General features: G+C 36.3%; 1 protein-coding gene across 8 annotated transcripts in view; it reads right to left on the reverse strand.

Annotated features, from left to right (window-relative positions):
- Positions 1–612: 612 nt before the first annotated feature.
- The window catches only part of NDFIP2 (Nedd4 family interacting protein 2), a 47,099-nt gene continuing 25,298 nt past the window's right edge, over positions 613–22,413 (reverse strand). For 2 of the 8 annotated variants that reach the window (XM_075138566.1, XM_075138544.1), the window contains 5 exons: positions 20,667–20,754; positions 11,320–11,444; positions 8,103–8,169; positions 4,286–4,391; positions 613–2,442 (listed from right to left, as the gene is read on the reverse strand). In XM_075138566.1, coding sequence (XP_074994667.1) covers positions 4,288–4,391; positions 8,103–8,169; positions 11,320–11,444; positions 20,667–20,754 — 384 coding nt within the window. In that variant the 3' untranslated portion in view covers positions 613–2,442; positions 4,286–4,287. Of the gene's footprint in view, positions 2,542–4,285; positions 4,392–8,102; positions 8,170–11,319; positions 11,445–20,666; positions 20,755–22,413 lie in introns of all 8 variants that reach the window. The other 6 variants (XM_075138572.1, XM_075138551.1, XM_075138580.1 and 3 more) reach the window with 4 other exon arrangements.

Raw genomic sequence — 22,413 nt, forward strand, 5'->3', positions numbered from 1 at the left:
CAGAGCCAGCTGCTCCTAACCAAGCTCACAGGAAATAGCAAGGAAAATATGCAGCATTTGACACATCTGGAATAGATTGCAGAGTCTTTGAAAACAGTGTCCCAATTCCCTTCCTCCTGCTGATGAGATTTCAGGCTACCAAACTGCTGCATCAACTATAGAGGATTAGATAACGTGTACATTTTTAACCCTACATATTCTTTCTGTCCAAATGAGAATTTTTCCAAGCTAGCCCAGAAGAAAAAAAACCACAAAAATACCAAGCATCTGTATGAAGCTTTCTGTAAAATGCAGTGGAGCAAACAGAAATAATTCAATCAGAAGACTGCTACTTAATTTGGGAAAACTGATACAGTTGGAAAACAGTACTAGTTGATATTGGTAAACATGGAAAATGAATCAATATTGCATGGTTTGCACAGTTGTATTAACTCATTAAAAGAAATGTCCTCAGAGTTTGTTGCCATAAAACATGAGGTGAAAAGGAGAAGAGTAGAGAGGATTGGTTAGTACCTATTTTGCCAAGTAATTTGTCTGTAATTCCATGTTGATGCAAATATTGTAGTGTGCATTTTTCAATGTGAAGTACAAAAAACCCAAAAAGCGTAAGTCTTAATTAGCAAAACAAAGCAATGTTTTATTATCTGCTTCTTTTTCGTAAGGACAATGAATGCAAAAGAACACAGAAACAAACAGATAAGTTTAGAAGGAAATCCCAATCAGATATTGAACATAATATTTAATTTTATTCTTTCCATAAAAAGCTGGGTAGTGGAGGTGCCCCTACAGTTTTAGTCACTTTCAGTATCTCTGAAAGATTAAGAAAATGAATAATGTGACCAGTTTACATATGTATATTTTAAACATTCATTATAGATACAAAACTTAATACAGCACTAGCTTAAAACAACATAAACCTCACTGTTTTTAATGTTAGTAATAAAAAGGCAGAATTCTAATATAAAAAGAAAAACTGGAGGAAAGTATCTGTATTTTTTTTTCCTCAAAGGTGCAACCAACAACCAATGTATTTTTGCAACTGAGATTCCAGTTGTACAAAGGACAGAGATGTATTCTCCTACTTAAGGAGAAGCATAAATTTCACAAACTTTAAAGGAAACCACACATGCATGAACAGTTGACAGTACCCCTTAAAGAGATGGTATTTATAAGAAAGTAATTATTTATAAGAAAGTAATGGTATACCTTAAATGAATACTGGGAGAGGTGCAACACACATTTTCTATTTTCAGAGCTTTAAAAGTAAGATGATTTTTTTTGCCTTCATAGATTATTTCCAAAATTACCTTACATTTAAATTAGTTTATTCTTAGGAAATGGCAAAGTATTTATTCTAAACAAGCGTTGTAAGATAGCCATATGAATTTTTTTTGAGAAGCCCTCAGGGTGGATGTCATATTTATACTGAGCTCAAGACTTCTTAAACAGAGCCAGTGTTATAACCCAGGGAACACACCTGCAGGGGGATGGGAACACTCTGTTTCAGGAACAAAGGTGCACCTACGAGGATCCATCTGCATAACCAAGGACTAAAGATGTAAGGCTGTCCATCCCTGCTAACATGAACAAACTCTATCTTTTAATAGGATCATGCATATGAATAATGACTTTCAGGCTCAAGCCCAAACCAGTTAATAATAATTCATGTGAGGAAAGTTAGGATGAGACAAAATTCAATGCCTTTACCTCCAAAAGTACATCTAATAGTAACTATACCCTTAATAGCCAATTAACAAAATTTAGAGAATATGCTGTTACAAAATATATTTTGACCTATTTCCTAAGAAGCAATTCAAACAGTCATTTATGCAGAATTATTTACAGGGGACTCAAAGTGGAGTATCAGTTTTAGGCAAACCAGTATATTGGTTTGAATTTGATAAAATATTGGTGAATACAAGTTTGTGACAACAAAGAACTTCGGGGTTTAGTAAACTTAAAAATGTTCTACACAATCATTAGATGAATCTAAATTATATAAAAAAAACTGTCTGAACTGGTTAATCTGAATCATTTAACGCATTTCATTGTACTCAAAGTTCAGATCAACAAGTCAAGAAGTGGTACATACATGCTGTGAAACAAGTTACCACTTAAATCTTTCAGATACAACAAGCACAGATTAACCAAGTCTGACTGTACCTAATCTATACTAACAGATGGTTTGCTCTTACTTCAATGCTATGTTTTTAATAAGCACATATACAAATGTGCTAAAACAAAGGCAGCAATTATAAATATTTACTAGAATGACGAGAACTGCTATTTGAGCATAAACCATCCTGTCATTCGTTTTTGAAGCCGTATCTTCTCTAATTTGTCTTCTGGTTTTAGTAGTCTTCTATCCTATTAACCTGGAGGGTTACAGATCATCTGAAAGTTTCACACTGGTATAGGAAAGGAATGTCCGTTCGATGCAGTCTGGAGATAAAGAGAGAGTTGTACTTCAGTTCATCGCAGTGATTCACTAGAAGTAGCGTTGCTAACTGACGTTAAGCCTAGAAGCAGAAAAGAAGCAGTCTTTCCCCCCCGCCGTCAGGATGGGAGAAAAAAGCAAAAACTTACTGTTATTTTGCTATCATTTCAAAAGAACACCTGAGAATATTTTGTAACTGTAGAAGTAATATTTGTTATTTATTAAAACTAATAGTCACTGTAGAGAAAGTTACCTGTCTATGCAAGAACAAGGACATTTAAGTGTGATAGCAATTAATTTGAACTTCTTGTTTCAATACTTAAGATGCTTCAAAAAAATAATATTTATGTGTCCAGCACTCTAAACACTCCACAGACCTCATCAGCCCATACATCTCAGTGATGCTTACAGGTAAAGGAAAAATTCAAAGCCACTGAACTCAGGCAGGACAATTCATTAACTTCAGTTAATGCTGAATTAATTAGCATTTTGTCCCAAAGCAGAATTTTAACTGCAGGAGAGCAAAGAATCCCAGACCACATTATCCTACACTCTCATTATTCTCTTCAAGCTACAGTTTTCAAATACCAATTAGTCCTAACAATTATTTTTGAATAGTATTTTTAAACTTTATTGTACTGAAAGCTAACAGATATTTTCAGTCTCGTCTCTACAAATTTGAGTATTCTGAAGAAGCTACCACATTACTAAGAAAAGGAAATACTGTCATATAGATGGCAATTTAGGTTGGTTACTAAAAGGCAATACACGCCTTAGTTATTTAACTTTAACTTACCACATAATTTTGACAAAATGGCAGATTAAAAAGAAATATTATGTTACAATTACATTAACAGATTTCTTCCATGATCAAGAACTATATAGTATAGCATAGATATTTACCATTAGCTGTTTTAAATGTATATCACTGTCTTATATAAAAGGAACTGTTCTTTTCTAGGCAAATACTGTCTCAGGTTTTTTTCAGTCTTCAATAATGTGTTGCTGGTTACTTCATATTGATCCTGTGACCAATCTTGGAGAAAAGTTACGAAAACCGGCTTTGTTACGGCAAACATAGCTTCTCAGTTAAGTCAAAATACAGTATTTAAGCATCCTAAGTAAACTGCAGAGTAATGAAAATGCTATAGTACTTATTTCTAGGCTTAAATTTATCTTATCATGCAATTTAAGTAAAAAAAGTTGAACACAAACGGAGATCCCTGGTTTAAGTTACACAGTGAAGTCCAATAGATCCACCTAAAGGATAGAAAGTATAAAAATAAAAAAAGAAAACAGTGGATATGTGCCAGACTGATTAGTCAGCTACCTGAAGGATATATAAAGCACATTGTTGCATACGCAATAATCATACTTGTACATGACTGTCTTAATCCAGTCATGTAAAGAGAAACAATACCCATCTATTGTTTGCATGTTCAGACCCATGTCAATCAGATTTAATATGCAGGCAGATTAGTGCTTCCTAACTTGCTGACAACAGGTTGACTGCTACAGCCAGTTTTCCAACACAAAGGACAGTATCCTGACAGGCAGCAGACACTGTTTCTTGCTTAGGAAAAACAACAGGTTCCTCTTTGTTTTTGTTACTGAGCGTTAGTTCCAGGGAGGACTGGAGGCAACAAGGACGCATTATTTACTTTCAAATTTCATGACTTCAAGAGACTTCAGATATTTCCAAGTCCATGTAGAATATATACAACATTCATGACAGATGTTCAAAAACCATGCGACTTCTGTTTTGTGACCGAAGTTTGATTATTTATAAGTATTTAATTCTTCTCAGTTTTCCTGGGAGAGAGAATCTTATCACTAAAAATTGCTTACCTTCAGTACAAGAAAAAAAATCTTGTTCTGTGAGCAGCTGCCATGCTTTCAGACATATTTCTGACTTTTAGATAATTAACAAAGCCTCGAAAGAACAGGAGGAGTCCTGAAAGTGTAGAAAATGCACAAAATTAATTATATCAACCTAAGTACACGCTATCTCACATTATTCTTATTAAAATAAGTTTTAAAAATCTAGATTATACTAAGTAGAGCGAGGTCTTTATGCATCATTCACAAATTCAACAAGCAAGTCGTCTGCTTTTATCTTGTGATATTAGGATACATCCTTATAGAAGGCTTTTCAGAAATTTTACACTCATTCTGGGTTCAAGTATCATCTGCTAAAAAGACTGCATGAAAGAACTTAAAAAGAAATAAAAAAAATAAGACAAGAATACATGCTGCATATTCTTTTCAAGTAGAATTCTTAAAGTAAGTTACTAGTGTGTTAGAAGACTACCCAAACCACAAAACGTACCTTTAGAAATGTATAAGATAATGTATTGCAACTCAAAAGGATGGGGGAGGGGGAAAGGGGAAAGACAGATAGTACAAATTGCTCTAGCAACAAGCCAATAATATATTATACTAGATTATGGCTTAAGATTTAACCATCCAGGAAAATGCACCTGTCCAAGAGGAGGAAGAACAGCAGTTGATTCAAAGAAAATTACGCAACATGTGTTACGATTAATTTTTTTTTTGTCAACGCCACAATTTCAAATTATTTTAAAATATTTAAATTTAACTGCATTTGAAAGAGTATTTCAGCTCTGATAAGAGGAACAAGAGATACAGAATAGTAACACGGAAGTTACAGTTGCAACAATGGAAATCACTAACATGATGTTATTTTATCATTTTATCAATTCAGAGATTCACTGGACATCTGAACAAACAAACCCAGAAAAACACATTGTTGCATAGTGGACACAGCCCTTTGGTCCATTTTCCTCCACTAAGTAAACTTCAACAGATTAATCCATTCATCAGTTGGATCAGGGAGAACCCAACACAGACAAAACAACCTGCCCAAAGAGTTGGGGGGGTCAAAATCTGAATTCCACATCCAGTGGAGAGAAACACGAGCCTAGAGAGCAAATCTCCTCATTTAATGAACACACAGGTACCTTGAAGATATATGCTCATGTGTATATATACACGTGTACATTATGATTCCAAAGGTTCAAATGAAAATCTAAACTGAAGCTTAACAAGTTGAGCAAAGGATTTCATCCTTTTCATCGTCTTGCATCCTAATAAATAATCTCTGTGGTTACATTAATATTTTGCTATGTGATGCACTTTTTCTTTCTGCTCTCCAGGTTGAGACTTCGGGTTTTTTTTTTTCCTCTGCTCATTTCTTCTCTAAATGCTTTTTACTGGTAGATTTTTATTTTATTTACTTTCTTTTTGCTTTTTAAAACCCAAAGCCTCATTAGAACACACACAAAAAAACCCCAAACACAGAGAATGGTCTGCTAACCACTGGAACTTTGACCTAAGCCAGACACATTTCTGCGATTAAGGTCAATTCTGCATGGAGAAGAAAGCACTAAGATCTGGATCGAAAGTCTACTAAAAAAGCTGCTACCCAGACGTTATCAGAGATAGTCCCACGTTCAACTGAAAAGCTGCTGAAACAGCAAAAGGTGGGCAGGCAGCTCTTAAGGTGCCTGAAAGCATACTTTCTGCATTACACATGTTGGAGAACCAGTCCAAGTTCAACCCATATTTTACATTTCTCTGTTTAGGGAAGGAAAAAACCCACCACTTTCTATTGTGTTCTTCAAAAAGAAACATTGGCTAACATTTAAATTTAAATATTAGAATTGTCTCTCTTCAATTTGTTCACTGTACATGACAGCTCCTTGGAAGTAGACCACTTCACTTTTCCATGAAGCGTGAGCAAATTTTTCCAGACGTTGAAAGAAGGGAAGGGAGCAGAAACAGATAGGTGAACACCAGAAGGGAGGAGAAGATGGCAACAGGTGGGCTCAAGTATGTCAAAGGACTATGCAAAAGAAAGAATCCAACTCGGTTCATTTACTTCCGAAGAGATGCAGGACACACTACTTAGCGTGCTCTAATGGGAAAGTTATCCGAAACAATGAAACACAGACCCGGTTGGCAGAGCTCCCATGACTTGATAATACTCCTTCATGTCCTGCTAAGTAGCTCTGGTGGGTTAAATCCTTCTATGGCGTTCTAGCAATCTCGGTATATCTACTTTATCAGTTGGCAAATTTCATGCAAAACATTCATAAGAGAAGGGAACATTGACTGCTGCATGCCTCACAGTGCCTTTTATTCCAAGGCATATTATAAACTTTGTGAGTTAAAGAAAAAAAAATAACCTTCAAACAGTTAAGGATGAAGATAAGGCTTTCCTAAATCTAAGTGAGCTAACTTCTGAACAAGTGCTGCAAGAGACTAGGGGAAAGAGGAACTACAAACACATAGCTTTTTCCATAGACACGGTGGGGGAAAACGTGAGGGGAAGAACACATTATTTTCATCCAAGTGAAAACAGCGTCAAACCCCAATTTCAGGCACCACAAGGGTTTGTTTTAATTAAAGGTTTATCTGGAGATGTTTGTACCTGTAAAGAGTCATTTCACTTGCTACTTAAATGCAATCACCTCAAACAGAACATGAAAGCGTTCAAGGGACTGGTGCTGTGATGCGTTAAACATCTGCAGTTTCTATATATCTCAAGCAACCAAGTGCACAACAGTAGAAGAAGCTGAGTATTAAGAAGTCTGATGAATGCCCTCGAACTTTACTAAAAGGCAGATAGATAAAGTTTTAGGTAACATCGTTCAAGATTTCTGGCATTTCTTGTGAGATAAATAGCGAGTCACAAACAGTCAGGATCTCAGTGTTGTAGTTTCTGTTTGGGTTTTTTTGTTGGTTGTTTTTTTTTTTTAAATTTACTCAACATTTCATTCTAACATTTGCTGTTAGCCATTTGAGTCAATTGACTCAAAGGGAAGAGTGCCACCTACTGAACCAGCAACAATATACTATGCTTCCAGAGCTAGAAAATAAAATGGATAGTAGCATTCACTTCTGTAAAAGAAAAGCATTCCAGATTCCATATTCAAATTACAAAATCCACAGTAGGAAAAAAGGTATAGTGGTTGGGGTTTGGTATACCCTAATTAAAAACAGACATAAGAGCAGAATTTGATGCGTATAAGACTTTGAACGTGGGCAGACAGACGTCTTAAGAGAAAGCTGACATCACGGGAGCACTGTGATCAGAAAGCATGAAGCCATTCTCTTGTCCGACTGAGAAACTACTGATGCAGTATGCATTTCAAAGGACTAGAAAAGGGCATTTCGTGACCTATGTACAAGACAGCAGACTCCACCTTCCTAGGATCAGTCACATTTCTTAAAATTTAATACCTGACATTCAGGTTTATACATGTAAGTACTCAATATTACTGACTTTTCAGTATGTTCTCTACATAAAGCCGAAGTTTCATTACACAGTTCTGCACCCCTAGATCAGTAGAAGCAGCTTAAAAAGCACAAATTACAAGTCTCAGGTATGTACATAATTACATATGCAGAACAAAATTTTTTGAGCTGAAGGTTATTTGAATAGTCCACAGTTCCCACAATAACACCACTATGGTAACCAATAACCTCATGAACACTATGGAAATAAAAACAACATACAAAACTATCAGCAGCTAAAGAAAAACATATAGCTAAACACGTTACAGAACTCTTACTTACAATGACATGATTCATCTTTAAGTACCTCCACATCAAAACAGAAATGTTTTCAATTGCCACTTACCAAGTACAAGAAATATCCACCAAAGCCAGTACTGTCCATTGAAATATCCAGTAAAGTAATCTGAAAACTGAAATTCATACACGAGGCTTAGCTGCAGTAAGACAGATGACTAAGGCAGATTTAATGCACTATGCAAATACAGAAAAGCACAGTGGAAAAAGCAAATTTAAATAAAAGTAATATATTCAACTAAAACGCAAAACTGGTATTTGTGCAGCAGTTTAGTATACAAATAACACTTCCAGTGTCAGCTGGTCTGTGGCAAAGTTATTTTAAAACCTCTAAAAAAATATATGTGTGTGTCTAAAAAAACCCAAACGTGTATCACTTGCCAGAATCATCCATCTGACATTTTCTATTATAATGAATCACCACTTGTCGATTTTCCTTTTTTCCCCCCAATGCCTGCCATCCCAAACACATTACAGCAGCCTGCTGCTTTAGATATTAACACCAAAAGCCACATTAGTTTAATCTTATCAGACAGGGATGTTCTGCTGACCTCTCAAAAGAAGAGCTTTTGACCTTCTGTATACCCCCTACTGTTAATCGCTGCCAAGAATACCAGCCCCATAAAGACCCCCAACTCATTAAAGTCTTTTCATTTTCAAACCAGCATTCAGTTCCCAGCAGTGAGCTGAACGCAACTAAATGAACCTTGAAGTGGCATTTCAACTGTTCCTGTTAGTGACCATGGCAGACAGTTTTGTCCTCCCTGTGATGTGGGAGGCAGCTGGAGGGCAGGCTGTGATGGTATTGGAGACAGGTATCTGTGCCTTTACCAGACTCCAGACTGCATGCTTCACTGATAAAAAGGCTAATCAAATGTCTCCAAAACTCACATAAGAAGTAGGAATAGGGAGACGTGTGAAAAGTTGCCCGAAGGAACAAAATAACCTATTTAGCAGCTCTGCACGCTTTTCATACACTTTCCATCTTCCTATCATTCAGTACGTTTACTATGTCCTGCCACAGTGCTTCCCATTTGCCATTTCTACGACATTTCAGAAGCATCAACCAAGAAATCAAGTAATTCAGGCACGTAATTCACTTTACTCTAAAAATAGAAAAAAAAAAAAAAGAGGAGAAGCTACTGGGCCACATATGCAACAAGATAAAAATCCAAGACATTTAAAGAACTTCAGATATAGTTGTTGTTTTTTAATTCAAGAAACTGTGCACTGAGATCCATGTGTTTTCTCCAGAATAAAGCCAGATCATGTGAATTCTTTAAAGGTTTAATCCTGTACTGTATTCATTTCTATGGGCAATCCAAGAAAAACAAAAATAAATCAAGAAACAGAATTTCTAAGTTGAACTAAAGAATTCGTACTTACATTATCCCTATATAAATACTAGCATTTCTATGATTCAGCAGAGTAAGCATTTCATATTTTGACATTTCATTAAAATATCAAATGAATACTCAGTTCCCAGGAAGCTGACAACATTATTAGTCCCATCTCACTTCATAGTCAGTATTTTCAATTCTCTAAACATATATACCAATACACTTTTTTTAAAGTTACAATTTAATTTAATTGGAAAGAAGATTTACTAAAACCGGCCATCAAATACTGGCCTACGTGCAATTACTCTCACACTTTCTTTAGGCAGAAGCAGCCATGGTTGCAGAATTTCCCCAAGAGCAAAATTGTGCTTTTGCTCTCCCCTGCCCGCCCCCCCCCCCCAGTAAAAACTGGAACAGAGAGAGCATATGTGAACTCGAACTGTTTAGACACTATGAAGTTTTGTACTACTGACCCTGAGTGAGAAAGGGCAGCACAAGCCTTTGGAGGAGCTTGAAACAAAGGAACAGGACAATTTTGCGCACACGCGCATGCTTTTGTGTCACCATTACAACAAAATTGTCAACATACACCTTATGGGCTTTCTGCTATTGTCTCCAGAAGGAGAGATAACACAGGAAGATGACAATCTTCACTATGAAAAAAAACCCACTCCTGAGGTCTTGGAATTGGTCAGTTCTAATATTTTAGAATTAATAACAGAATATAGTCTAGAACACAGTAATTCTTCAAGGAAGTTTAACATATGTTAATTTTGTGTTTGTAATGAGCACATTTTCAAGCAGACAGGAATAGTAAAACTGACACAAGTGACACAATAATAAAACTGAGCAAGTTCTGCCCTCTGTTTAGTATGACTCAAGGGAAGCTGAAAACATCCCCAATGAACGCATAGTTGACGAAGTCACGTCTTCTCGCTCCCTTAAGATAAATTCCATCCCACACCCTGAATTCCAGCTAAATACACCAGAATCACATCTGGTCCAGTAGCATATCCCTGGCCTGGGGAAGCAAAAAAAAACCCAACAAAATCACCCTCAGCTGTAAGAAGGATGCAGGACATGTCCAGGAAGGATCACGCAATCTCTTCTCTCTACAATCCTTGTACTATTGTGCTAAGACCAAATCAAGTTAAGTTTTTAGCACCCACGCAGGAAAAAAAAAAAAAAAAAATCAGAGTTGGCAGGGCATAAAAGATGACTAAGTTATCCAAAATCTCTTTCTTCATTAGACAGGATGAAATTTTAAATGTTGTGTCTCAGAGACATGTAGAATTCAAGTTCAGAAAGAATCATTACGTTTCATCTAGCATCCACTTAGTCAGCTAAGTAATTTCCATTTGGCTAACACACCTTTCTGAAAAGTATCTGGTCTTGCAGTGAAAATATCAAGAAATTGAGCATCTAAGATGGTAAAAATGTGACTAACTTCATATTCAATTTTGACTTGAATTCAGTAAGTATCTTACAAGGAATAAAAGAATCAGATACAAGGAAGAAATGTTTTCTGATTTCCCCCCTCCCCCGATGGGCTGAGCCATTTATAAAATCTTTCATATAGGACACTATAATCCCAGTGACATTTTAGATACTTGCTCTACTTCTTCTGTATGCTTTTAAATATTTGTGCAAAGAATGAGTCATTCTGCATTTATTTTAGTGGAAAGATGAACGTAAAACGCTATGTCAGATAAAAATAGATTAAGCTTCATCATTAGTAAGCACATATGAATATAGAGAGCAAGTAAATTCTCTACTAAAATGGAAGTTAGCGAAAATTCTAGGCACTCTGTTAAGCACTGGAATTTAATATACTGATTTTTAATTCCATTATTATATATCCTTGAATAAATTGTTATGATTTGGTTCTACAAACACAGTCTGTACAGTGTGAATCAAGAAACATACCCGTACAATGAGAATCCATTTGATCAGGGACAGACCAAATCCACAGATTGCACCATACCTTCCAGCTATGGTATTTGTTATACAGAAGGATAAACAAAATCCAATCCAGTTGAAAATAAACGCCACTATAAAATAAAAGAAACAGTAGCTGCTGTTAAACTGTAAAGCTAAGCAAACAGACTTAACATTAATTTCACTTTTAAACTAATAAGGACATGCTTACACAGTCAGTAATTCCCTTCCGGTAATTCAGGCTTTCAGAGATTGACTTTGAACCCAGACATTCCCCATGGTATAGTCACTTAATAACAAAGCAAATGGTAAACAGGCTGGAACCTACTACTTTAAACAAGAGAAAATTCCAACATAAAAGAAAGTATTATGTGGCTACAGAAATCTAACCAGATGACACTAGACATGAAGGGTAAATGCAAACAAAGGACTATAACATACAAGACTTGGATTAAAACAAAGGGAAAAACCTTGCTACACTTTTATAACCAAAAATATAGTTATATGCACACATACGTGCATGTATCAAGGCTGCATATTCAGCTTTATCCAGTTTGGATCGAACAGAATAAAAGTATCCACTCTTGCTCTGTAAACATAGTATAGAAACGAAGACAAGTTGAGAAGCTGATGTTACATTGGAAAGTCTTCTCTTTTAAATCTATATTCAAGCATAAGATACAAGAAGCCTTGGAAGTTTTACGTAGAAGCTTAAGAAATCAAAAAACAAAAAGCACATTGAGCATAACTACCACTGTTACTTCAGTTAACACTTTCACACAACTCCCAGTAGTTTTACAATTTAAAGTTTCATATCTGCATATGTATTTGGCAATCAACAACAACATCTGTATTGACTTCAGTTTGCACGCATCAGCTCAAAGTGTGGGAATTCCCAATTAGGTGACATCCCACTTTTGGGAGTAAGTGAGGGCAACTAACGAGAAAACCATCAAACAGAACAGCTGGGGCAGCTGGCGGAAGACGACAATACAGGAGTTCTGGAGGGGACAAGACGGTGGAAAATTGAAAACATTTGGGAAGCCCACAATAAACACAAAAACCACCAAAGAGGCAACCAGGAATGGAAGGGGAGCAGAGGCGAACAAAACCCCTGCACACAAATCCTTAATGTTTTAAATCCCCAAACTTAGGGAAAAAACAAAACCCACATAAAATTCAGACATTAAATCACCACAGGAAAAAAAAGTCTGTCTTTCCAGTAGAAGTTTGAACACTCGTAGCAAAACATTAGGAACACAAAATTGGTCAACAGTTTTCTTAAATAAAAGTCAGTTTGGGAGGATTATCTATAAACAACCACTTTTTCTGTAATTTAAAACCTTGTTACAACTCCTCCAACAACCCACATGAAGATGCAATGATTTGCCCACAAATGCAAAATTAGTCTGTAAAACTGCAGTGGGATTCCATGAACTGCAAAGAAATTGAAGTTCCGAGACAAGTTTTGGAAGACTTTACATCAACACAGTCATTTTGTACAAGTGAGAAGACATCTTGCTTCGGAGAGAGCCATAGGTAACAGATGGTGGCAAGGAGAAAGCTTACTTTTATGCTAGTTACTAATTTTAAAAAAAACAAACAAACAAACAAAACAAAAACACACAAACAACAACAAACCCAACAAAAAAAATTCAAAAAACAACAAAAAACAAACAAACAAACAAACCCAAAACACCACAAATCCAAAAAGCACAACAAACAACTTTGAATAAATGCTGATCCAAATTGGTATACGCAGAGAAGAACAAAAAGAGAGTATTTCTATTACATAAGAACAACATTGTGACCCTAACATTTACCTATCTTTCCAAAACAGAACAAAAGCATTTACATTTGAGAAAGCTTGGATACATTGTTTTGAAAACAGGATTTCCCTATTTTAAGCAAGCTCTCCAAATCCACCATACTTTTAAGAGTAACGTATTTCAGACGCTAGTTCTTCAACATGTCTCTGTTCCTGTCCCAGCGTAACAGCTTACTGCTCTCTCCCTTTCTCCCCACTACTCCAGCTACAAAGGGTGACTTCGATTGTGGCTCCAAAGATAGGCATGCAAAAAAGGACAGAAGATAGACATGTTTCTAATGGACTATGCAGACTAGAGGAAATCACAGAATACTTACAATTTTAATAAGTATATATTAAAAAATAAGTATTTTTATAACGCCTGAACTAATTTGTACACACATTATAAAAATTAGAGATTTCCCAATCATAAATATAGGAGGGGTAAAAAATTAGTTCTTATAATCTAAGTTGAACACAGTGACAGTTTTACCCTCCTTTCAGTTTGACCTAAAGGAATATTCAAAATCACTGGATAAGTATTAGATGGATATTTAACACTAAGTTGTTTGCCCAACTCCTGAAAGCAAAGGCATCAGCATGTTCCAATGTTGTTCAAAATAGCTTTTTTCCCCTTTAACCAGTGTGCTGTTCCATCAATTTATATAAGCAGACAATACAAGTGGGAAGGAAAAGGCATAAACGATACAAGAGTTGTAAACTATGCAAGTTCATATACTCCAATAAAACTGGACCACATACAGAAGAAAAAATCTCACTATTTAAGTTTCCATCTGCAACCATCCACTAGAAAAATGCTGCAGTGAGGACCTAATCAAAATTCCTTGTCTTCAGCAGTATGAGGAACATATTACTTCCATCTCTGTGAAATCTAGGCAATGTATTAAGGAGATTCTCCCAACATTGCCTTGGTGTTGTATCATTTTAACAAACTTAAGATGGGCAACAACAATGTCTACATGTTTTCAGTCTTTCCCATTGCTTCTCTCTCACCTCCCGTGTCCTATTGCTACTCCAAAAATCATCTTCACTGTCTCATTCTGGTTGCAAAATCCATTCTTTCCTTTCAGAAATGCATCTCCAGCTTCTGAGTGGACTGCAACAAATAACATTATCTATCTTCCAATTGTTTTTCTCCACATCAAGATTAGCCTCATCTACCTACCTGTATCTTTTTCCACGATCATTTCGATGTATATTCTCTGCCAGTCATGCAAGTTGTCTGAGCTTTGCGCCCTACGCTGCATCTGCTTAAGAGTTACTAATATTATTTTCTGTATAAGTCCTGTCTCACCTAATTATTGCATTAAAAGTTGTCCATAATTTTCATCCCTATATTACCATAGAGAAGCCACAGCACAAGTTTCTCCACCAAGTTGAGAGAGAAAATACAATGGTGAGGGGACAGACTAGCAAAAGGAAGCATCTACTATTTTCTGTAGATGTATCCACTTCCTTCTGTCTACTAAATAGAGACAACTAAGTTATTGCGCGAGCTTCTTGCTGCATCAAATGCAATCCTCCACTATTTGCCTGCATCCGTTCACTTGGCGAAATGTAAATGACACTGCTCAGCAGTTAAAGAGGTGACCTCGTCCTTCGTACTGCTTCAGCTTCCCATGACGTTCTCATACAGGCAATGTTCCTGGTCTGACATTAATACACGCTATCATAAAGAAGAAAGCCATTCCCAAAAATGAGATAGAAAGTCTAACAAGCTGTTACAATCACATCATGGTTTTAACTAAAAAAACAACATTAACTTCTGTTTGCCCATCCTCTTCATGCAGCCAGGTTCTGTGTTCATCTTCTAGACTCCCACTGCAAAACTAACCAGTCTGCATCAAGAATTGTTTCCTATCCCAGAGATAGTTAGCGTTTGGATTCATACTTGAGCCCAATTTTCAACCATTGTCCTCTTTCTTTTAACAAATTTCAGACATTTAGATGAAACTCACACTGACTGCCCTGGCATCATGATTTCAGTCTCTTTCTTTGCTACTCTAACACCATACAGACAAGTGGGACTGATAAAAGTAAGATTTTTGAGTTTTATACATTCCTGAAATGCCAACAAGAGGAGAAAGTAAGTCTATATTAATGTAATTCACATAAAAAGAATATAACCATTAGAGTTACTTCCTCATGCCAACAAAACTCATAATGAAAAACAGGTAAGAAGTTGCTTTTTGGGACGAGGAGAGTTGGACTAAGGGTCTTTTTTAATAAAAAGTCTTCTTGATATCCAATGTGGTGCTCACAACAATTATGTTATACTTGTATTTCCCTTTATGGTTTGCGGCAAGATAAACCCAGCCAAAATACAAAGCACAGGATGTTCTAAATGTTGTAGAAGTCTTAGAATCTGAAATGCAAAATAAGGCTATCCATCAGCTATTTCCACACCCAAAGCCCTCTTCAGAGGGGCAGCGGTCAGCATAGGATTTTTCGTATCAAAAATTAAAGTTAGAAATCAAAAGTCTTTTATCTATCAGCAAATCCACAGAAGCTGCAGCAAAATAATTCAACTTAGTTTTGACAAACAAGCTTGTATCCATTGCCATTCTTCATTCTCCAACAACTACGAGGGCAAGGCAAAGATGACGTATGAAGCAGTACTTTGCATTAATAATTTATTAATCCATGCTTGCTTGCTATCAGTGCTCATTAAGTTGCAAAGCAATATTGACAAATCCTTTCATTCTACTCCCACAATTTACAGTAAACAAAGAAAACTTAGTTTTTCAAGTTATTAAGCAATCTTGTGCAAAGGTTTTGAGTTGCACGTATTGCAATACATCAGAAAATGCAACACGAATGACAAGCATACTAGAACAAATGTGCTTTTTCCTCAATTGTTCTTGCTCTTCACTTGCTGATCTTTTTTTACTTAGCTTTCCACAGCTACACATTAATCACTTGTCTTAGGTTTATTTTCAGTATCATGAAACGAAGCCAGCAAAACTGGTCTGAAGACCTATGTTGGTTCCAAATTTTAACCATGGTTCAAGCCTGTGGTGAGATTACAATGGCAACTATATATACAAAAAGCAACCATGCTCAGTTACATCCTTTATTCCCCAATTTGTTTGTTCAATGACTTATTATTTTAATATACAGCAAACACCAAAGAGCTTAATGTGTCATACGTGGCCTAGGTTTACTAAGCATACTGCAATAAATAATACTTTTCAGGTCTTCACGCACCACTAGAAATTATTCTTCCCACTCCTGCATAGAATTTATTCCATTCTTGAACTGGGATACATTTTTGCTCCTTCCCGAAGGGCTCATCTGAAATCTGATAATGAATCACTAGAAGCATTTGCTATCAACTTGAACAGACAATTTTTTTTTTATACACAGTGATGGATGTTCAAAAACTTCCCTAGACAATTTATTTCTACTGCTTCATTACCCTTGTTGGTAAATTTTTCTTAATGCCCAACTAGAAGCTTCCTCACTCCAATTATTTCGTATTATATCCAACACGTATGGAGAAACCATGTAAGTCAAATTCTTTCTACATCAAGAAAGAAGTTAGATGATTGTGTATGAAGGTCAGCCAGGCTCCCCTGATAACCAGAGAGAAATAAGCACTCCCAAAATAGTTCCTTTATATCCTTCCAACATTTGCAATTTCAGTCAAATGACTTCCCCTCAGCTTCTCTTGCATGACTAAGGGAAACCTGCAGAACATTCGTGATATGGACATACAGAAGTCAGGTTTCCTAAATTCACACAGAGGAATCTTCCCACCAGAAATTCAGACCACGCTTACCACTCCTCGGGAAGCGTACAACAGGAGGCTCTGCTCACCCTCAGCTTGTGCTTCAACTCTGCCTTCCAACTTGTGCCCGCCTGAAACCCCCTAAGTAGATACCTTAGCTTGTGGGCAGTTTATTGACTGTTTAAAGCATCTAATAGCTTTGAAAACTGTATGAACATTAGTTTACAAAATTTTGGTATGGTTATTATCTGCTCCGATATAGCCTCTGGGACAATATGTACATTTACATTTCTCCACACCATGAGATTTTATTGATGTGAGTTGTATGTGGTGTTTAAATTGCCCAGATGTTGTTCAAAAAGAACAAATCAGATCTCTGTATGAGAACTTAAACTTTGGCTGTATGATGGAACACTTTTCTCCATTTCTTCCTCCTCATTCACCCATCTGTGAGGTTCAAATTAGTATTCATTTTTCCTAGGTCGTAGGGACAACCCAAAACTCCCTTCCATGGTTTCAAAGAATCCAGATGACCTCCGCAATTCCTTTTGGGGCCCACAGGTGAAAAGGATGGTTGATATTTCTAAAGCACTCCTTAAATATATGGGAAAACCATACAGGCCTTTTATTACTGCCCAAAACAACCTTCTTCACATAATGAATCAGGATGAGCCAATCGGACACGATTCAAAAGACTTCCACTATCGGCAGATTAAGCATGAAAACCAAACACTTTGAGTCATGACAGTTACTTGCTCTATCACCATTACAGCTGTGTTCAAAATGGAAAGAAACAGCTCAGAAATTCCTCCTTTTTGTTGTGCATAAAGAAAAAAAACAAAACAACAACCACTCTGAGAAACTCACCTATTAACAACTTCCTCTGGCATTCTAAAAAGTTTCTACTATGCTGTATAAGGCACAGCTGACTTAAAAATACATAACAGAAAAAATATATTAAGTGGTCTGATAGCAAAATTTGCTGCATTTTGCATTCACAGCAAAATTACCTCTACATCAGAAACAGACAAACACCACCCCTGACCATCAGAGAGCAGATTCTTTGCTCACCAACATAATCACAGATTTCAAGAGCAACACCAATTTCTTAAACCATATGATTTTACCACATATTAGAAATAAAATAGGTTGTTTTCAAAATTTTTCCACTAAGTTTCTGAATCAAGTGCTAAAGCAAAAAAACCCACCTGTTCATGCAAAGGACTTTCATTCTTTAGAGCATATTGTCTCACTCTATTTAGTTATGCTAAACAGAACAGTACTTTTTTAGATGGGAAACAGGTTTGTAACTTGCATGCACCAACCTCCTAAAACAAACAAAAAACCCAAACACACAGATCTGGCCACTAGATGGCCTAAAGGCAGCGATTTTATGCAACTTGAGCAGCTACCACTAGATGGTAGCTACATATCAGTAGTTGATTGCAATGTGCAGGTAAGCTCAGTAAAAAGTTTATTTTATTGTACTGCAGTTGAATAAAATGAAATTCAAAAAGCTAACTTCACTGTTTTATATTTAAAACAAAGGCAGCCTGTCCCGCCCCCCAAGACCTTTCTAGCAGCGTTGTACATAAGTCACGGGAGGAGGTGGGAGAGCACATCTGGAACAAGCCATTCGTTCCATGCTCCTCTCACTAGAGCACAGTTCCCGACACTCCTACATTTTAACTAAGCAAGGGAACTTATTCTAGGCTCTCTGTGATCTGCCACCTCTACTTGTGGCGTTTAAACATACCCCACCCTGAAAAAAAGCCAAAATATAGACATACTGTAAATTTCATTTTAAATCCTGCTCTCTTAAAATCTACATACATTAACTTTATGGAGACTTTTATCTCCTTATTAGGGGGACAGGAATACACCACCCACTATTTACGATCTACCCTTATCAAGTTGAGCTCATTTTTCATTTAGTTCTCCAATTTCCCTAAGAAAAACTACTGAAAATTAATACTACAGGTCTATAAATGCTATGAGGTTTTGTGAATTCTACATACTATGAACACAAACAACAAGTAAACTTTATCAATTTCCATATGTAACCGGTATTCATAACAGCCAACACAGATCCCAATTAAGCATACACTTGCATAAATATCTTGCTATATATAAGCACTCATTTTATGCATTTCATTCATAGGTGAGCAAAGTTGGCAGTAACATAGTCTCAGAATAATCAAGAAAAATTATGATCTACAGAGGTTTTTTGTCAAATGTGTAAAAGTAGTGCTCTGTGCAGTCAGTCTCAGCTAAACAGCTATTTGAAGAGAAAGTTGCCAGTTTATCCAAGTAAACGTCTGCATTCTTGAGGGTGCACACGAGGTTCTGGGCATGCAGTTTTGGCCAACTGCATGTAAATATCATTGGAGCCTTTCTGGAGCCTTTGATTCCAGTTCAGCTTCTGCATAGCAGGATTTTTACTAGTACTGTTCTCCTAGCCGCAAGCTAACAAGTCTGTTTTCAGCTGTGATTTTAAGGACTTAAAACATATTAGAGCCAACAATCCACTTGACCTCCAAGTGCAATGCTGATGAAGACCTGAACCAGGAACAAGCTCACACAAGACAGAACCTAAATAGGTTAAATACAAAAACCCATTGTAGCACATAGGGAAGGGGAAAAAAGGGAAAAAAAAGAAAAATTAAGCCAGACATCCCTTTGCCCCCAAGAATATATACCCTTTCTATGGTCCAACTACAGAAAGAGGTCAGACTACAAAACTCACTTTGTTACCCCATTTATATATTCATGTATTTGCTATGTGAGGTAGACACATACATTTTCATCCCAAGATGCAAACACCACATTGTCCTAGTACATTGTATGCCAACATGAAAAAAACTTCCGTGAAAGTTCTGTAATCTGCATCCGTAACAGTTAAATAAAGAGACTGTGAAAGACATTAAAGAAACAAGAACTAAGATGAGATCTAGGTTGAAAGACATGACAGAGATTTCAGTGGACAATCAATCAGCTTTCATCCTGATAAATGCTAAAAACAACAGCTACATCCCCAACACCAAGCTTCCATCCAGGTTGCCAAACACATTTCTTTCAGAAAGGGAAAATATCCTCAGAAATTAGAAAGAAATACGCAATTGGCAAAACAGAAGCAGCTTCTTTCTAGAAGTAACTTATAGTGGCTAAATCTAACGTTGCTCAATGCAGTACATAAGTTACAAGGTAAGACATGCACCGTGCGCACACAGAGTACCTGACAAAGTGCTATAGCACTTGCTGGTTGCAATCAGACGTTACCTGAAGACAGTACATTTTTATATGCTAGGGGTTACTTCAACCTGAAAATAAGCGTTGTTCCAAAAATCCACCCACACCCTTTTAATTCATTACGCTAACATCAGCAACTTTTATATGGTACATCATCTCTCTCTCAGATTTGTTCTACTTAAAAATCAATTGCCGGATTTCTGTGATCCAGCCTTTAATGCAAGTTGGTAGTCCAATTAGAAGTTGACAGAATTTCCCAATTCATAGTTAACAGTGCAGCCTTGCTATGCCTCAGAACATTTACTGTGATTTTGCTTTGTCCCCTTATCTGTGACAGATGCCACAGGAAAAAAGTGCAACATATTTGCTACGTCTGGAACAGGAAGTGTTCATATCTGTGTACAGGTAAAAAAAAATCCATTCATTACAGTACATTAATGCAGTTTATCACAGCTATCTTTTATATTCCATAGAAAAAAGGTACAATTAAGGTATACCTCAGTAGGGCTGGGATACAAGATAACTTACTGAAAAATGCCAACATGAAGATGCCATCATTGCCCACTCTAAGCTGATCTGCATCACTGAAATCATCCCGTGGTGGATACTCTTCTTCCTGGATTTACAGGTTAGTGATAATTTAGTGAAAAGTTTATTTTAGAATAACTATCTGTAGGATTAAAGTATTAATTATGTTTCTACAGCTAGAAGAAAATTGACATTTCTGTAACACGTCCACATCAAGGAAGTTTAAAAGAAAAATAATTAATATCTATAAAACAACTCTTATTTGTTGCTTATATTGACAGAGCCCAAATTTAACTGAAAAGTTTCTGTAGAAGATATGTACATACTGCCTATTCACCTTAAACAAAGCTAGAAATTATTTCAGATGAGTACTTTGACAATCAAACCCAACAGAAATCTCTTTTTTTACTGTAACTATCTCGATATGCAGCCAAGCTATTAAATATTTTTTTGGAAAAATTATTACATAGCATGTTCTATTTTTTTCCTGCCAGAAGTCTTTTAATGCTCCCTAAAATATGGAATAAAGTTTTAGAATAAGGTTAGTATCTTAAAATAAATTGCTGATGCAACAGCATAGCACTAACCAATCTGCCTATCCTATAACCCACAGAAAAACAAAGCAAAGGCAAAGCAAAGAAGGCCTCGGGGGACACCAGAGGGCGCGAGCACATTACAAGTATTTAAGTGTCTTCTAAACTCAAAAAGCACAGTACTTTAAGTCAAACAAAAGTAAACAGAGATGTCAGTCAAAACGATCCAAAGATTTCTCCCGTCGTGTCAAAATATTAGATCTTAAAATACTGAAAGTATGAGTTCGTTTTGTTTCTCAGTACTTGACTTTCAACAGAACTTGGCAGATCTTACGTATGCAGTTCTGCGCACAGGTAAAACATCGCTGCAACTGCAGACGGGCAAACGTAAAATTTTTCATGATGACAGCACTTACTAAAGAGAGCCTGATGAAAACTGTAAAACCAGTTAAACACACCATTTTTATACTTAAACGAATAACATCAAAACAATGCAGGATGATACAAGTTAAATAATGCTGTCAGTAGCAGCAGTAATATGGTCTAGACTAAGAATGAGTAACATTCTTTTCCTATTTTTTCCTCCAATTAATCATAATGTATTAGAAGTGAGATAAGAAATCACCTATTAAAAAAAAAAGTGAAATCAAACGAGATCAGTTCAAGTGAGATTTACTTAGCTGTTTCACCCACAGCAAACACTTACTACTGAAATAATACAATTCTGATTTTAACAGATTATTCAGTCGCTGCACCAAATGTTATTTTGTATATTAAGTTCATAACTAAAAGGGCATTAAACAATCACAGGGATCTAAAGCTCTGTCATGTGATTGATGTGTTCACCTTTGTCAACACAGCAAAATAATTTGCCAAGGTATAGCGATTATGGTTAAAAATGTGCTAGAACGAACTGTACCAACTCAAGGCAGCCAGCTTTACCCTTCGTAACATGGCCGTGAAATTCCAGCTGTGCTCTTTATTTCAGATTAATTAACCAAGACTCTGTATCAGATAACTTACTTTAAAAACACTGCTATTCATATAGACAAATCCAAGGAAAGCACAAAAGGCTAGCTGAACAACAATCTTAAGGGGCTATAATTCAACCCTATGTAATTTCAGTTGTCCCTAAACAGTCACCTTAAGTGAGTATTTAGTTTATTTAGCTCAACTTTGCTGCAGCTACAAGACTGATGGGGGGAAAGAAGAAG

The sequence above is a fragment of the Calonectris borealis genome, chromosome 1 (genome assembly GCF_964195595.1).
Source record: "Calonectris borealis chromosome 1, bCalBor7.hap1.2, whole genome shotgun sequence".
NCBI lineage: Eukaryota > Metazoa > Chordata > Aves > Procellariiformes > Procellariidae > Calonectris > Calonectris borealis.